The sequence below is a fragment of the Lissotriton helveticus genome, chromosome 9 (assembly GCF_964261635.1).
Source record: "Lissotriton helveticus chromosome 9, aLisHel1.1, whole genome shotgun sequence".
NCBI lineage: Eukaryota > Metazoa > Chordata > Amphibia > Caudata > Salamandridae > Lissotriton > Lissotriton helveticus.
In genome coordinates, this window is record NC_136070.1 from 471,840,822 (window position 1) to 471,859,533 (window position 18,712).

The window sequence follows — 18,712 nt, forward strand, 5'->3', positions numbered from 1 at the left end:
CCCGCCCTCCCTAAATGCCTAAATGATATTATAAAAGAATTATAAAACCACTTACCTTGTCTGCCGCGTCCCCGGGGCTCCCTCTCGTCATCGCGACGCCAGCGCCGCCGTCTTAGTATTAGTATCCAAGACGCGCGCGCCGGCGGCGTGATGACGAGAGGGAGCCCCGGGGATGCGGCGGACAAGGTAAGTGGTTTTATAATATCATTTAAGCATTTAGGGAGGCGGGATGGAGGCGGGTGGCGCGTAGTGGGGCTACGCGAAGTGCGTGGGTGGGCGTCGTTTTTTGCCCACTTCGTGTAGCTTCGCGAAGCCCCACTACGCCCACTACGCTCAGGGTTACACATTTGCGTTTAAGACCCGGGTGACGGCAGCACTACAATACAGACACCCAAATCAGTTCATTTCTCATATAGCTCACGACGGAGCCACGCCCATAGCTCCGGAGTCATTGTTCACAGCCTGGGGCAGTACTGGCATACGTCAGGCCAGCCCACTCCGCTTCCAGGAAAACACAACAACGCTACATGGCCCAGATTTACATTGTAGTGATTTCTTGGTTCCAGGTCTAGTTGTCAGAATGGCACACACACTCTCCCTCATGGCTGGTATACACCCACACACCACCCATCCAGCACAGGCGTCACAACACACACGACCCTACCAATAAAAAAGACCGGGCGCACGTGCTCTACGCCATTTTAGAGTTGCTCCTATCTCAAGCGCTGTGATGGCTCGACCTGGTGGTTCGGACGCCTCATGTAGGCCCAAACTACCGAACAGGGGGGCCCACTACCACGTGCATGGCCTCTTTGGTCACTGAGTTAGTTGTACCCCAAGGACTGAGCGGGTGAAGTACCTGCGATGATGATGGGTGCACGAGTAAGAGTATGTCCTTTGCCATAGCGATATCAAAACTCAGCAACAAATGTGAGACTTCTTGGTGGCATAAGGGACTGCATAATGTAGAAGGTGCTCTGTCCGCGAAAAGGTGAGCAGTGAGGCCTGGGTGCGCACCGGAGGGAGTAGATGCGATACAGCAGACTGGATACAAAAAAGCAACGCAGCGATTTCGGCATACGCAGTCCTACATACCCTATCTTATTCCATTTGTATTTTTTTTTCCTATAGCAGGAAAGTTTTTATAGTCGGTCAAATGTCCGTCGCTCCTACATGGGTAGCGAAGTAGATGAGTATTTATTTTTTTATACTACGTACAAAGAAATGTATCTTATTTTGACAACCTTTCCTTTCTCAATTCATTTAGCACTTGTGCCTCCGTTGCTGTGCACAGTACAGCTCATGCCTTCGTTGAAGTGCACAGCACTGCTCACGCAGCGCGAGACATTTTCTATATATAAAAACGACGACATGAACCCAACCTACGAATCGCACACGCTCGTGTGTGTCTGTTTCCTTCCGTGCTTGGTGCGTGTAATAGACTCCAATAGCACATGAGGTTTCAATTATTGTGCCCAAACACGGGCGTGATGATTGAAACCACGTGTATGACTGCGCACCACTTGTTTTCTATAACCGGATGCAAAACATTACCACTCTGCTAATTGTTCATAAATCGAATCCCATTAAACAAGTTGGAACAGTACAAATAGTTGTATTTTTAATGGGGGAGGGAAGGTGTGTGAAAGAGCGATGTTATTCTACTCCACATTAAGATAGTGGCAATTACCAATCATAACATCTTTCTTTTACTATCTTTTAGATGTGGAGCTTCAGGGTTCACTATGTCCCGGCACGTGGTGGAAGACACACCGGTGACACAAAGGTGAGCTACGAATATTCTTTTCAGTCCCTCTCTCACTTCCTCTCTCCTTTGATGAACAAATGATGCACAATCTCATCTTCCTTTTATCTAACAGGTTGTGTTTCACAAATTGGCGCCCCCCCAACACCTCCAAAGCTTAACGTTTGAGGATTTTGCGATGATGCGTGGCCATCGTAACAATGCGTAGGAAGGTTGCTTTGACACGTTGTGGACCCTCTTTGAAACACGCCAATGGCACCAGGTGAGCAAAGAAGCTTGTTTCCGAAGAAAGGAGAAGTCACCTGTGGGCAGAGAGACTGGATAGTGTGCAGCAACTTGAGTGCGTAGGAATGTACAATCACCTCCGGGCAGTGGGAGTGGATAGGTTGCAAAAGTCTGGGTCCGCAGGAAAGGGCACTCACCTCCGGACACTGGGAGTCAATGGGGTACAGCAGTCTAGGTGCGCAGTAATGAGAACTCACCGCTATACAGTGGGAGTGCATGGGGTATATCACCCTGCGAGGAAAAGAGAGCACAGACACCTCCTTGCAGTGGGAGTTGATGTAATACAGAATATACATGTGCAGTTGTATGTACTCTGCTATTACTAACTCTATTCTATCTTTCAGAGCACTAAACTTAAGGGTGCACTAAGAACCAGCACGTGGTGGACACACACCGGAGGCAAAAAGGTGAGCTGCAAAGATTTTCCCCAGTATCAACACTACCTCTCCTGCTCCATCTATTACTTTCTCTCACACTTTCAATGTCTTTCTTTCTCTTCCTCTCTCTCACACTGTTTCTCTTTCTCTTTTCAAGTTATGAACGCTGCTGTCCACACTGCGGATAAATAAATCAAGGCTGAATTTTACACTGTCACCGGTATAGATCTAAAGCAGAATTCAAGTTGTGAACTCTGCTAAAAACAGTGTTTGCAAAAGGTAAGCAGAGCGGCCTAGATACACAATGCCTCCAATTAAACGAGCTGCAAACAAACAATATTGTCCTGTATAAGGACGTGATCTCTCACCTCATTCTGTCTCATCTCTGAATCATTGTAAAGACCTGCTGGACCACACTGTAGATTTGATCCAGCAGGCACTTCCCTACAGACACCATTCTTCAGCGCGGGCCTACAAGAGGGGTGGGATGTATCAAGTGCACTGCACACGTGCGAATAAGCAATATTGCAAAGTGTTATGTCAATCTGTGATCTTTGACCTCATTAAGTCACATCTCGGTCTCATTTTAAATACCATCTATACCATAAGATAGGCTTAAGCCTACGAGCAGCGCTGCTTTACAGACTCCTGTTGTGGGTGATTCTATGGGAGGGTGGGGTGCAATACCCTGAGTGTGCATGTGAGAAAAAGCGATCTTGCCTTCCGTAATGATGTAATCTCTCACCTCATTCAATCACATCAATGTAATTTTAAGGACCTACTGGACAGTAGTATAGACATCAGCCAGCAACAACCGCTGATCTACAGACACGTGACATTAGCTTTCAGGACACTTTAGTTACTTCCTTACTGAGTGTACAAGCACACAGGCTCCCGCCACTGCATTACATGCGAACATTAAGCTTCTAGCATACGCTCTATTGCTATGTATATTATCATTAACATGATATATTATAATTTAACCTTGTGTTTTCTCGTGCATTCAAACTCCTCTTTGAACCACTAACGATTATTCGTACTTCAAAAACGAAGGATGCACTCAACTCCTATGTTCTACCAAGTATAAAATAAACATTCATTTACCTGCAAACGTTTCCCCCATTAAATTACTTCTCTCTTTACAGAGCAAAATTAATTGGCTGAGAGGGGCTGAGCGGGAATTCTCACCTGCAATGATGCCCTGAGCTTTCTAACAAATTCCATGGCAGTATCAAGACACCGTTCGATTGTGGGGACCTTCTCGTGGGAGACACCGTTGGTAGCAGGTGAGCTGTGAAGCCTCAGTGTGTAAGACCTACAATTGAGCACCTTGCGAGGTAGGGACTGGGGTGCAGCACTCTGGGTGCACAGGTGCATACAAGCGATTTTCCAGTAAGTAATAATGTAGGAGTATATTATCAAAAAACGGCGATCTCTGGCTTCATGTATTTAATTTTAAGGACTTCTTAAACCACACTCTATCTCGCAGATCCCTGCGTCCTAGACAAATGAATGACGAACAGTAAACACTAAAGACTGAGTGCAATAAGCCAACACTCCTCCTGCCTCTCTACTTTTAACTCTCCCTCCTCTTCTCACTTCTACCCAGTACCCTCCCTTCCATTTTCACTATGATCCTTTAATTCGAACTACCACACATACTTATATTTCATTTTTGTTTTGCAGGTTACCTACGCTACTACCACTGGAGTCCATCAAACACTTTGTTTATAATATTGTTCTAATTAAGTTACGTTTCTATTTTTTTAATTTTTTTTATAAAGAATAATAAAAAAAGAACTGAGTATATATGTCTTCTTCTTCTGACAACATTTGACTAGCACCACCGAGGCTTCAGAGACTGCCGAGGCACCCCCTGCATATTAAAATAAAGATCCTGACTATGACAATTCCCAGACTTAAGTTGCCTCGAACTCCTCGAACAATTAGTAAATAATTCTCTGGAAGGAGCTAATCTCCTAGACTACAAAACGCCTCTGTACCCTTCCGTGCCCAATTCACATGTGACTTTAACACAATACTTGGGGGCATATTTACAAAGAAGCAGTTAAAATTATACCTTTTAATTTGTAAAAGAATAACTGACGGGGCTCAAAGTTTTACTAAGAAAAGAATGATGTTTATAACTAGAAGTGTAATAGCGGGGCTAACTCTTTACCAGAGGCTGTAGCTACGATTAACGGTTCCTATGGACATTTTTTAAAAGTCAAGCACCCTTGCTGTTTGGATTAGCAACATTGTGTACTGAACTTGTGACATGTGTGCTCAATTAAGTGTTCCATTAATTGTTACTATGGTAACAGGCAGTAAGCAGTTTGGGGCTAGGGTTCAAAGGTGTTGGCTGTACAAAAACCGTCATATTTACCCAAAGTTCTCTACATTACAGAGGAGAAAGCAAACAGAGACGACAGAACACTGTGTACATTAGGAGCAAAAGAAGAACACAACTCTTCGAATTAACCTCAAGAGAGGGCTCGATCAATCGCCACTGGCGTTACAAAACCCCATGTACAATTTGCCTACTCTGTACTCAACAATGTGCAATTCTTTATCGATCCCAATCACACACTGCTGCGTCCTGTTTCACAGTGTGCACTTCACTAAATACTTTGTGGCTACTTAAATGGAACACAGGATTGTCGACATTCCAAAACTTAGGGGCATATTTACAAGGACGCGTTAAAATTATCGCCGCTTTAGCAGCAGCAAACTGCCGCTAAAACGGCGATAATGGACCTTTGAGCCCTCTGACCCATTTTTTTCAAAACCCCGTAGAGTAGCGGTCCCTGGGGCTGGAGAGTACCTTTGAGCCCCCCACCCATTTATTTTGTAGCACCGAGGGATGGCGGTCCACGGGCTACACGGTCCCTCTGGACCCCCATCAAATTTAATATTTTAGACCCCGGGATTTGGCACCCCAGTTAGCTAATTTTTAAACAAGCACAGGAGCCCGCGCTTCGTTTTTTATTTTTATTACGGCGGATCGATGCACCCAGCGCACATTTCTCAGTTTAAAAAAAAATAAATAATTTGGGGGGGCCCTAGGGGTCCTTGCGGGACCCCCTAAGCAGGTCTAGAGGGTCAAAATCTTTCTAACCTGCCCCCTTTATACATTTTGAACACCTATTCCACTGATTTCTAGACCCTCACTTCTACCGAGGCACAAAATGGCAGCCAATTAGCATTCAGCATGTGATCGGGACGGTGCGCTTAGGGTGTGCTCAGGATGCGCGGATCCATCGCTGCCATAAATATATGTGTGCTTTTAATTGTGATTTTCTCAGGAACTACCAAACAGATTTACACCATTATTTATTCGGGTTCAGAGAGGGCCACGGAACTGAAACCGTGTTAATCACTGCGAGTGAGGAGCTCAGGAAGTCATTGGACGAAGGCGGAAAGGCCGACTTGATGTTATTAGATCTGTCGGCGGCCTTCAACACCGTCAATCATAAAATCTTAATCGCCAGACTTTCCGATATGGGTGTTCAAGAATCTGCCATGACTCTATTGACTTCATATCTCACTGAGAGATTCTTTCGAGTCGAATTAGGCGAATCAAACTCGCAAACTTTCAATCTGCAATGCGGAGTACCGCAGGGTCCGTCTTTGAGCCCTGCACTGTTTAATATTTACGTGGCCCCTCTGGCCGCCTTGATTAGACAGTTCAGGTTCTCAGTAATATCTTATGCAGACAACACGCAGGTCGTCGTATCTATAACTAAAAATAAGGAAGAGATTGCCGATCGCTTTAACAACTGTATGTCCCATGTCAATTCTTGGATACAATCTAACTGTCTTAAACTTAACGGCAGCAAGACCGAAGTATTACTACTGGGAGCCAATCCTCCGGCCTGGTCTTTGAAATGGTGGCCTCCAGAGCTGGGTGAGTGCCCCAAACCTGTCTCAAAGGCAAAAAATCTAGGGATCACCTTTGATTGTAGGTTGACCTTCGATAGCCAAATTAACTGTCTTACCGCCAGTTTCTGGGCCATCCTTAAAATGATTAGAAAGATTAGTTCCTTCGTTCCCACTGAGGCTTTCCAGTGGTGACTGCACTCGCTATTTCCAGGTTAGATTATGGTAATGCACTTTACCTGGGGATCCAAACTCAATTCTTGAAAAAGCTCCAACGTCTGCAGAATGCAGCAGCAAGATTGATTTTGGATATTCCCAAACATGAATCAGTCTCCCAGCAGCTAGAAGCACTGCACTGGCCTCCGGTTAGGAAAAGAATAATCTTTAAATCATTGTGCATCACGTTCAAAGCACTCCAAGGAAAGGGCCCTTCCTACCTGACGTCGCGCATAAAATACTATGTGCAGTCTAGGAACCTTAGATCTGCACAACAAAAACTGTTGCATGTCCCTAGGTTCAAGCAGTTACGATGGGGAGGAAGGAGCTTCTTGCTGAGATCTGCGAAATCGTGGAATCTTCTTCCACTAACAATTAAAAAAAAGCCCAAATCTTAAAGCATTTAGGAAAGCAGTAAAAACATGGTTATTTCAATCCGAACTCTAATTCAATTTTGCATACCAGCCTCACACGTTCTTTGACTCCGCAGCGCCAAGACGCCTCCGGGCATTCCTTGCGCTCTATACATTTAAAAAGCAAATCAAATCAAATCAATCAAATTTAAGCAAAAGGCACGAGTCTGAACCTCTTTGCCAAATTTGGTGTAATTTCGTTAAGCACTTCGGGCTGTAGCCGCGATGAAAGGTTCCTATGGAAAATTGAATGGGGAAAACACATTTTGGGACCCCCCTTTTTTCTCAGCCCTCGCTTCACAAATCACCCCGAGACTTTCAGGATAGGAGCGGACCGGAGCACACCACTAGTTTTGAAAATTTTGCGAAGATTCGTCAACCGGCGCCAAAGTTATTCCAAATAGAATGTTGCGGATTTCCTATGGAAAATAGGTCCTAACTATAACTACCTACTGGCGACCACCAGTAGGTAATTAATATATATATTTTGCACATTATGTGAACATGTTGCTGCTCAATTATGATGCTGCTATTCATCAAGCATATTTTGCACACTATGTGATTACTATGTTGCTATATTTATATGCTGCTTATATGATGAAATTTGTATTTTGCACATTATATCAATATCTGGCTGCTTTATCTTGATGCTGCTACTCATCAACCATAATTTTCCACACTACGTGATTATTATGAATATGCTGCTACGAAAATGAATTCGACATCCAATTATTTTTATGCATATTGAAAAATGATGTTGTATCATTACATTGCGAATTTGTACAGTTATGATGCATTATGCTGTACAGTAACTCTTCTATGTCCATGAGAAAGAGGGAGAAGCATCACTTCCTGGTCTAACACTTTATAAACGCCTACCCCGCTATGGCAACGCGTCATGTGATCAAGACCCGATAGGGGTTGAAACGCGTCATGGCGGACTGGCTGGTCAAATTATAATAAAGAATCTTTGATTGGCACAATTACCTGGGTCCACTATCGTCTCTTTGTTGTAGAAGAAGCAATTTCAAGCGACGGAGAAAAAAAAAAAAAAAAAAAATATATATATATATATATATATATAATCTACTGGTGGTCGCCTGTAGATAGTTATAGTTAGGACCTATTATCCATAGGAAAACCACAACATTCTATTGCCAATAACTTTGGCGTTGATTGATGAATCTTCTTGAAATTTTCCAAACTTTTGGCCAGCTCAGTCCCACTCCTTTCCTGAAAATGTGGGGGTGATTGGTCCAGTGGGGGCAGAGAAAAAAGGGGGTCCCAAAATGTGTTTTCCCCATGCAATTTTCCATAGACCTTTAGCCACGGCTACAGCCTGAACGGCTGAACGGAATTACACCAAATTTGGCAGAGAGGTAGTACTCAGTTCTGACTTGTGCCTTTGGCCTATCTGGTGTCAATCTGTTCAGTAGTTTTTGAGAAAATTGCGGTTAAAGTTATTTATATATCTATGGGCGCGGAGGATCAGCGGATTGTGCAAGGATTGGCCTCGTAGGATAAGCGCACCGTCCCGATCACGCGCTCAATTCTAATTGGCTGTCAAGTGGTTGTAAACATTCGAAACCAGGAACTGTTGGTAGCCATTTTGTGTCTCGGTAGAAGCGAGGCTGAGGAAGTCTGTGGAATATGTTGGCAAAACGTGAAGAGGGGCAAGTTAGACACATCCTGACTCCCTAGGCCTGCTTAGGGGGTGACATAGGGACTTTAAAAACAAAGTTGCGGGATGGGCATAGGATCCGCGCATTTCGCCGCCGAAAAAAAAAAGAAGCATGTATTTTTGAGATATACATCAAGCTTATGTGTTTAGATCTTGGGTGGCTCTAAAAAGAGCCCTTGTGTTTATTGAGAGATTTTAGTACCTACAAGTAAGTACCGATGCAGAGTCTAAAGTTCGAGAGGAAGACTCTGTTTCCCTCATCTGTAAAATGTACACCATCTGTCCTATAGATGCCATGCATATTGAAACGCAGATTGTTGTGGTATATGGACCCCATTCTATAGTCTAGGAGAAAAGCAGAAACAGATTTATTCACATGTTTTCTAGCTTTCTCAATCTGTGGACAAAATTGATTGGACCAGTTCCATTTTTGCCTTTGGCATATGTTAGAATATACAAAGGCAGTTTGGGGGAAAAGTGACACCAATTCTCCAAAGGTGTCCTTCATAAGCATTTCCAGACCTACCCCAGTCAAAGTGCCTAGGTCATTGCAACCACAGTGCACCATTATGAGGTCAGGGTGTTGGAGATGTAAAAAGGATTTCACCAATGGCATCAATTGGTGCCACTTTAACCCTCTCTGTCCAATCCATTTAATGTCTACGTTTGGTAAAGCTAGGTCTTTGTGAATTCCTTTCTGTTCTGCATACCTTTGCCTCCAGAAAATATAGCTGTGTCCCACAATTCACACTCTAAGCATGTTTAAGGGAGGTCTGGATGCACTCAGATGGTCTCTGTAAATGAAGTGCCTGTTTGAAAAGTTATATTTTTGTAAAATGGTGGATAAGATGCAGTTGAGAAAAATAGAAGAGAAATGATTGGTTTTTTGACAATATTCTACATTGAAAACTAGGGTGCAGGTTTCTGTTTTTTTAAAGCCTGATTCTTATTGGTTAACAAAAATTGATAGAAAGGAACATTACATAAGATAAGCTGGTATATTGAGAAGTCAAGCACACTTGCTGTTTTGATTAGTAACATTGTGTGATGAACTTTAGACCTGTGTGCTCAGTTAACTGTTTCATGAAGTGTTTCTATGGTAACAGGCAGAAGGCAGAATGGGGTAGGGTTCAAATGTATGTCGTTTGGAAAGGATTGAAATGTCTAACCAATAGAAATGTGTGTTTGGTTTTGTATTAATGTGGTAAGGAATGTGATTTGATGTTCAGGTGTATGTGTGTTGAAAATGAGAGGGAAACTCTGCCATTCTCTGGTTCTGGTGAGAGGTGTTGAAAACAGAGATTTTGAATAATGTCATTTGAGATGTCATCAGTGATGTTACTGACCATGTCATGAATGATGTAATATGTGACATCATCAGCAGTGGATTGCGGGCGCGCGAGTTATAGTTAGTACAACTAACTATAACGGGGGAATTTCAATGGTTTTATAACTATAACACCCCTGAAACCTATGGTTTTTTCAGTGAATATATATATATATACATATACATATACATATATATATATATATATATATATATATATATATATATATATATATATATATATATATATATACTGTGTGCCCTGACCCATTAGCAACATTTACTGTTTAGGTGATTGAATAAACCATCCATACATTATTAAAATGAATTTACTTTAGAAACAAAAGGGATTTATGTAATGTGTGCATGAATGTTCTATATTTGCTTTTCTAACAAAGAACATAAATCCCTTGTGTTCTCTTTTGGTGGTAAGTCTAGCCATGTTGTATATAGCATCACGTAGTATAAAGTTTCCAAAATTGACCAGCATAGCCCTAGGATATTGTGGTGATTTATCTGAGCGTTTCGGTAAAGTCAGAGGAAAACGATGTGCATGGTAAACTTCCCTGTCCATTTCCCAAGAGTTGAGTTCCGGGAATGCAGATTTAAGAAGGTTGGACATCAAGCCCCTTGGATCACTTCCTTCTAAGCCCTCAAGAATCCCGAGAAAACGCAAATTATTTCTCCTTGCCCGGTTTTCTTGGTCTTCAACATTTGCCATTAAGTCTCTTATTATGCCATCTTGTTCCTTTGCCTGTGCTTGAAGCTTGCTAACATCAGATTCTTAATTTTCTGTACGAACTTCTACAGAGCCCATTCTGTCAGAGATCTCCAAGCAGGTGTTGCCCACTTTGTTAATAGCTCCTTCAAGTTTTTGGATAGCCACATGGTCCCGTGTCTGTCTTTTTTTACGTCTTGGTGGAAGATTTTAATTGAGCTGAGGACGTCTCTCAGTGAAGGCTCTATAGTCAGTCCAGTGCCATTTCCATTTCTGTTTTGCCTTTGCCCCCTCTCTTCTTCGGGTGCGTCCGTAATGCTCTGGTTCCGCATTTGATTTTGAGTTGGAGTTTTTGCGTATTAGTTTAGTTCTCACTGAGGTTTGCTCCGTATTGCTCCCCGGATCTGTAGTTTCTGCGTGGGTTAATTTGGATTGCCTCTTGTGTCTACTTCTTTTTCTTTCAAGCTTTTTCCTAGGCGTTGTGCCTTGTACAGATTCATTTATATTTCTAGTATCCGTGAAAATCGATGCCTCCGGAGTTGGTCGTACAGATCCGAATCCGATCCTTCTGAAAGTACGTCATTGCGGGGTTGGGTCAATTCCCCCGGGTAGTATGTCTGCGTCGCAGGAGGAGGATGATCGTAGTTCTCCGCGCTTGCTTTAAATTTGAGGCAACACTCGAATTGATCCCTTTTGGTTGTGGCCACTCCAGACCCTTCTATACCGGGGCATGAGTCCATGATCTTTTCCCCCCGCATCAACCTGTTCCAATTGTGCGGCCGAGTCTACATCGCCGGGAACACCCACTTGATTGCCTTGTTGATGCATTGTGTTCAGCAGTTTCTCATTAGTAGAGCAAATGCGTAGCCCCTCCTTAATCAGTGGACTGAATATATTAGAAATTCTAGGCTGAGATCCTATCGAATATCCGGATGATTTGGCCGCTGCTTTTAAGTTTTTGAATGTTTGTAATCTTTTTGTCTTTTTTGCCAACAATTCCAAATTTTCGGTATCTTCTGATTCCTTTCCCATCTCTTTCTCTTTCTCCTTCTCCTTCTCCCTACCTTTCCTTTTCCCCTTATCACTTTCTTTGTCGGCATTCTTTTCTGTTTCAGTGTCTCTGATTTTCCCGTCTTGTTTTTTAGCTCTTACGTTGCCATCATGTTTTTCCTCATTATTTTCCTTTGCCTTTGACCCCCTGGTTTCCGGTCATCTCTGCGTATCTTTTGCCTTCTGTTGGAATTGTAAATTTCGTGCCCCTTTAATATTTCCCCGGCTCTCTGAGCTCTCCAGACTCTCTTGATTCTCCGGGGTCTGCGTCTGGGTCGGTTGTGATACATGTGGGACTTGTGAGTCCAGTGAGTCCTGTGCGTCTGATGCGTCTCTTTCCAGGGTGGATTTCAATAAGAGTCATTTGACGGCTCCCCAGCTACACCACCACCACCTGATCCCGTATTTCCCGCCATAGCCAGTGCCTGTTCAAATGCTAGCGCCTGTGATATTGGCCGTCGTACTGATTGCCTTAGCTTCAGTGGTGGAAGTATTGGTGCTTTTTTTCTCACCTTATTGACTTTTGCCCTTGCAGTTGCCCCTGCAGGTGCCCATGCAGATGTAGATAATCTTTCTCGTGTGGTCTTGCTTTCTATTTTGACTTTAATAGCAAATTTTATAGCAGTCCGTGCCCCTCCAGCCACTGCTCTTGATGCCCTTATGCCTGCTCTCTTAGTCTCAAAAGGCTTAACACATGCAGGGTGAAAGTCTAAATAGACTGAATAGACTGATGTCAAGTAGCTCATGCACGTTGTTTTATGAACTGCTCCCAGCGTTTTTACGTCTTGCTTGGGTTTTTTTGTACTTCTTTTGAATTATCGACCCTCAGGCATAACCATCTGAGCCTTACCCTAAGCCTGCTGCCTTCTGTCCACACGCAGTATTTCCGTTTTTTTAAAACTTGTTTTGGAGCTTGTTCGCTCCCTGTGAACTTTTCTCTGGCTTTCCTATCCAGCGAGCCAGCGAGCCAGTATTGCCGAGTCAGCTTGCTCGTCAGCAGTGCCAGCAGGGTTCCCCTGGCAACGTGCAGAGTGCCTCTCATTTAGGCACGTCCCACAGTGTTCGCTGATGACATGGCAGAAAGCAGGAAAGCAGGCAAGCAGTCGAGGCGAGGCGATAATGACGACTGCAGATTCAAGAAAGTGGTAGTTGGAGGCACACTCTTGAAGCCAGGACTTTTGCTAAGGGGGTAAGACCAATGTCACTGAGGTATATGTAGTATATGATATGACTGCCTGTGTTGGGAGAGTGTATCGCTGCTACTAGTAGATTTCTTCTCTTTGAGCTACCAATTTTTGCCGAGCTTGCTGGGTTGCCGGGATGCCGGTCTGTTGAATTATTGATTGATTGTTGATCTGTCAATCCGTGGGGCACGCATGCCACTCTATCTGCACCTTTTCTAAGGTTGAACGACTTGGGCAACCAGTACCGTCACTTTTCTGCCCGTTTCGCCTTACTGACAGCCACTGATCGTTTTATTGACGTTTTTCTATATTTGCTTTTAAATGTCGGTCTTAGTCATACTTATACACACGTACTCAAGATTTCATCTGTATGCAATGTGTAACGTGTATCTCATGTACTGACATCTTCCATTTATTCATATTAAATGTGCACCACTATGTAATAACTTGTCTTAGCTAGGCTGTATTTCTTTCTGCATAAAATGTGTTTTTTTATTTTCTGCTTTGATGTCTTTTACTTGCAGGTGCAATTCATGTGATTTGTTAGTTTGAGAATAGATACAACACTGTACTAGTGATAGAGAGAGAGAGACAGAGAAAAGGACCTTGACAAGGAACAGGGAGAGTCAGAGTGTCAACTGAAAGTATCCATTCAGCACTGTTGCAAAGAGTCACATGTGACCAAGGAAAACACTGTTCCCATGTTTGGCCTGGGAGAAATTATTGTTTCAGCTCACAGCATGAGAATAGAAAGAACAATGGAGCCCCTCATGATGTGAACAGAGGGATGTTACTTCGGAGATTCTGGTGGAAATAACTGGTGTTCACACTGTCTGAGGTTACAGCACTTTTCTTCGAACTTTGAGAGATTTAGACCTCAAATCTTATTCCCTTTGATTCTTTACTGAGTGTGGCTTAGGCTAACACTTTTTCCCTGATCCAAGCAGACTCTTAACCAGGTTACTGAAATTATGACACCTTCCTGAACTCCCCCGCATTTTTCTATTTTTCTGAATTTCCCTGCTTTTTGAGATCCTTTAGTGTTTTAAACCATACGCCTTAGTTTGGACTTTAAGATAGATGATTTTATACTTCACTCGTGTATAGAAGAGACAAACAGAAACTCTTTCTCTGAGCATTAAATTCTGTTACTGATCTTTTGTACTGGGGTGACCAAACTACTTGGCTGCCTTATACTGGAACGCCTGAACGTCTTTAGGAGTTTGGGTTATCCTGTTGTTATTCTGTATCTTTGCAGCATGGTACTAAGATCTGTTACCCTGACTGCTAACTTGTAATAAACCTTCTTAACTCTAGTCACTCAGTCCTGGTCCTTGCTGTTTAGCCAAATGGGTTGTACTGGTAATTAAACTGATTGATTTATGCTAACTCCCTTTATCTCCCAGTCAGCGTGAAAAGGTCCAAAAATGTCCACTGGATAACAATGGTAAGTGGGTTGGCCCAGCGCTGCATCAAATGTGAGGAGCAAAGGCAAGTGTTTATGCCCAAGGAAGACAACCCCCTCAATGGAACTCATAAGAGAATGAGAGCCTTAGAAGTATTTGGAAAGCATCAGGATGGCAAGTGTTAATAAATAACAGATGTGTAAATCAGATGTAATACATTAATAGTTGAAAGAATAATTGAGATTTGGGGAGAAGTTACTTCATCTTAGTTGTAAAAAGGAAGTAATGGAATAATTTTATCTATGTGAGAAATGTAGGCTGAATTCAGTGGAATAATTAGGATCTCATCCATACAGATTAAAAAGCTGCAGCAGTTCTCATGGTCAGTGTAAATATACACATAGTTACCTGCTATTAAGAGTCTGCTTGAGAGCATATTAATCACCCAATGCTATGGACAGACTCAAACTACTGAATGATGAAAAGTGCTGGGGGTTTAAATCTGAAAGAGACAACTGTCATTTTTTTAGATGTCTGTTTATTGAAGATCTATGGGATGAGATGCATTTTAACACCTAGATGCTTACATGCACTAATGTATCAAAAGACAATCTTCTGATTCAGTTCAACTACTTTAACGTAGATGACAACATTGCGAATGAGACCCTACTTTGGACCCAAAAAGCTGTCACTGTGGGGAAAATACCTATCCTGAGAACACGGAGTCAGCAGGAGGCATTAGAGTTGTGGATGGTTCGATTGAATTATAACCTAGATACAATAAATGAAATCCATTAACAAAGCGGTTCTTTAGAGCATTTGGTCAACATTTTATACATTTAATAGAGATTAGGGGCCCGATGTAGGTAAATCCCATTTACCGATTTTGAAATACCGAATCTTACCGATTCGGTATTTTAAAATCGGTAAATGGGATGTAGGTCCCAACATCTGGATTCGTTACCGAATCCTTAACAATTCTTTAATTACCGATTCGGTAAATACCGAATCGGTAATGCCCATTCTTTCCTATGGGCTTTGAAGCCCATAGGAATGATTAGGCATTACCGATTCGGTATTTACCGAATCGGTAATTAAAGAATTCACAAGGGTGCAGGGGGTGTCACTTTGACACCCTCTAGCACCCCCAAAACGGCCATGTGTGCAATGTGGCACACAGACATGCCCTAAGGGCACGTCTGTCTGTCACATGGCACATGTGTACATGCACAGATGTGCATGTACACAGGAATCGGTTTTTTACCATGGATTTGTATTCCATGGTAAAATACCGATTCTGTAAGCCATGTGCTGATGGAACATAGGCTACCTACATTGCATTTTCGGTAATTTTACCGAATCGTTATCATTACCGAATCGGTAAATATTACCGACTCGGTAAATTTACCGATTCGGTAATGATAACGAATCAGTAAAATTACCGAAAATGTGCCCCTACATCTCCATAGCCCTTTACCGATCGGAAACGGCCGAAAATCGGTATTTTCGGCCGATTCCGATCGGTAAAGGGCTACCTACATCGGGCCCTAGATTGTATATTTTACTTTAGAGTCTATGCATTAATTTTTTTATTTGTACAGTTATGTATTTACTTAGCTATTTAATTATATAGTGTATGTAAGACCGAGGGTATTCAACGTTCACTACAAATTTTTCTTAACAAATCCTATTATCACGCATACTTTCACTCCACAAATACATTCATTCCGCATACTTTCACTCCAAAAATACATTCATTCAGCATACTTTCTGCACGCAATACTAGAACATCTTGGGGCACAGATTAGTGAGAGACGAGATCAAATTGGCTTGGCTAGGCATCATGACCAGGGAAAAGAGGGGGCGGGCGGGTAGGAGGGGTTGGCTCTAGTGGAGGAACAAATACGAGTTAGTGGCATGTGGGTTATTGTTATTGACAGAGAGGGTGCATGTTGGCATGGGTATTGTAGCGGGATCATTCTCCTCTATCCTTAATTCCACTTTGACTGGCGCAGAGTAGTATAGCTTTTAATTAGATGATGCTAGGAGGATTTTGGATATTATTATATTAAAAAATGAAAGGAAAAGGAACAAATTATCAAAAAATATACTTACTGAATTAATTGACGGTGAATCCGGACACTCGACGGTGCACTGCATTCACGATAGAATATGGTGAATTAGTATTCTTTCAATGTACAAACAATAGGACGAATCTTATTTGTTGAAAAAAAATGGACGGTGCGAGAAGAAAAATTATGTGGAGAGGCTGCAGAATTTTACAGATTGTGAAGCAGTTAAGAAGGTAAGCGTACGGTACTGATGAAAAAATGTGTCTCTTTTTTATTTTTATTAATACTTCAGACGAAAGAGGTAATTCATTTTAACAATAATTTTACTTTGCAGAGTGACTTCTACGGGAACGCATGCAGGAAAGATCTGCGTGGCAGTTGGTAAGTGAAAAAAATAAAAGCATTTCTTTGACTTTTATTATCGTTGTGAAAGCAAACGTTGTTTAGAAATGTGTGATAAATGTACTTTTGCATTTTCAAATACATTTTTAGGTGTCATTCCTTCGTTATAAAAAAATGTGGAGTCATGGTATTTGCGGACTAAAAAATGCGTTGTGATTGTATGCGGAGTCCTTTCATGCGGAGTAAAGTCATATATTCAAGACCGAGCAGCAAATTAGGTAGGTCAAAAATTCTGGAACAATCAGTAAATCTACAAATTGTACTGTTTGCTACTAGGATCATTATACTGCTCCGATGGAAGCTGTGTTTGTAAAATGGGGATATTAATGGGATCTAATGTATTTCGTGTCTTCCTTCAGGCTAGCAATTTTGTTAATTTGTCAAGTTCCAACTTGACTTCTATTCTGATGCTTTCTATTGATATCAAATATTCTTAATAAATCCCCCCCACCACTCTAACATGACAAATGGGGGCATCCAAATACATAAACATGTTTTCAGCATCTACACATTGGCACCTCATCAACTCAGTCTTGTCCATGAAATCATGCATTTTATCCATCACACAAATATTCCTTCAACCCTCATGTTGAGAGTCATGTTCAGCAGTACTGTTTGAAGTGTGGTTGCAGTAGGTATTCCAAACAGAAGCAACACCGCTGGTTCCGCCATTAGTAACATCATTTCGGCTGACCTGATGAAAATGATTTTAATTAAAGTAACCTAAGAGGATATACAGAGATGTCTTTTAACAAACAATATTTGTATGTTTAATATTCATTTGTTCAAGTTATCTTCTGTGTACACAGGCCTTCTTAAATCCAATGACATTTTTTTATAAAACAGATAGACATGCTCCACAACCCAGCTTACTCTCGTCTTTGATTTTATGCTTGTCTTTAACCATGTACAGTGCTCTTCTGCGTTTTGGTTAAGTTTACACTACAGAAACACAATGTAAATTCATACTGATCTGGAAAAAATAGACAGTTAACTATGTGAAGGCTAGAATTGGATAATGTTTCATTGTTTTAGTAATCGAGGAGCTACATTATTTTGAAACCACATAAAACCAAAAAGGACTCCCATCGTTTTTGGAAAATTTTCATTGTAAGAAAAACTGATAGACTCAGCTAGCGGTATCTCCACAACTTCAATTAGCTCTCCTTCTTCCATGGTGCCCCCTCCTTTTTCAGTTTTCATACTGTCTGTCACCTCTGCATAAAACATGGTCTGCTTTGAACCTGTAACACCAACTGCAGATCTATGAAAAAGAAAAGAAAGATTGTATAAATATTTTCGAAATGAGACATTTTCACTTATGTAACAAACATCCCAACTGTAAATATTTGTTATTAATCGCTGCGAAAAAATATGTTTGCTTTTCCCTCTTCAGTCATTCTTTTTCCTAATTGAATTTTTTTTATTCACGCCTTGGTTACATTTTTGTTAAGCGGCGTAAGCTTACCTAATTAACAGCATCTACGATTACGCTTGTATTGTGATCTCCCAAAATCACAACATTACACATGGTCATATCATTAAAGACTTTATGCAAAAATCTTATTGTGGGAGCACAGGATCAATACAAATGACCAGAACACAAGCAGATATTGTTTGTGGCACTTGTGATTTTTGTGCACTTTTTAGATGCAAGCAGTGTTTCATGCCAAAATAAGGCACTGAATGCAGTATCTCCATTTCACATAAATGTTTGCAAACGTTTGCATAATTACGCAAAAGGAAGTTATGCTCATTTTGCGCACCCATATTTTTTATCTTCGCTTTGGACGTGAACCGCTGCCCAGCTCCCAGTTCCTTGTGCTCTATAAAACATCATATCTTATGGACAATAACTCCTTGTGAAGTGAACTGTGGTGGAATATTAATTGTCATGCATATACCCAACAATGATTCGAGGCCTTTTGTTTTGAAAA

The 18,712-nt window shown here is 41.8% G+C and overlaps 1 protein-coding gene across 3 annotated transcripts in view; it reads right to left on the bottom strand.

Annotated features, from left to right (window-relative positions):
- Window positions 1–16,621: 16,621 nt before the first annotated feature.
- NUDT14 (nudix hydrolase 14) overlaps window positions 16,622–18,712 on the bottom strand; it is a 605,258-nt gene continuing 603,167 nt past the window's right edge. For all 3 annotated transcript variants that reach the window (XM_078660294.1, XM_078660296.1, XM_078660295.1), the window contains one exon: window positions 16,622–18,039. In XM_078660294.1, the coding sequence (XP_078516420.1) occupies window positions 17,799–18,039 (241 nt within the window). In that variant the 3' untranslated portion in view covers window positions 16,622–17,798. The remainder of the gene's footprint in view (window positions 18,040–18,712) is intronic.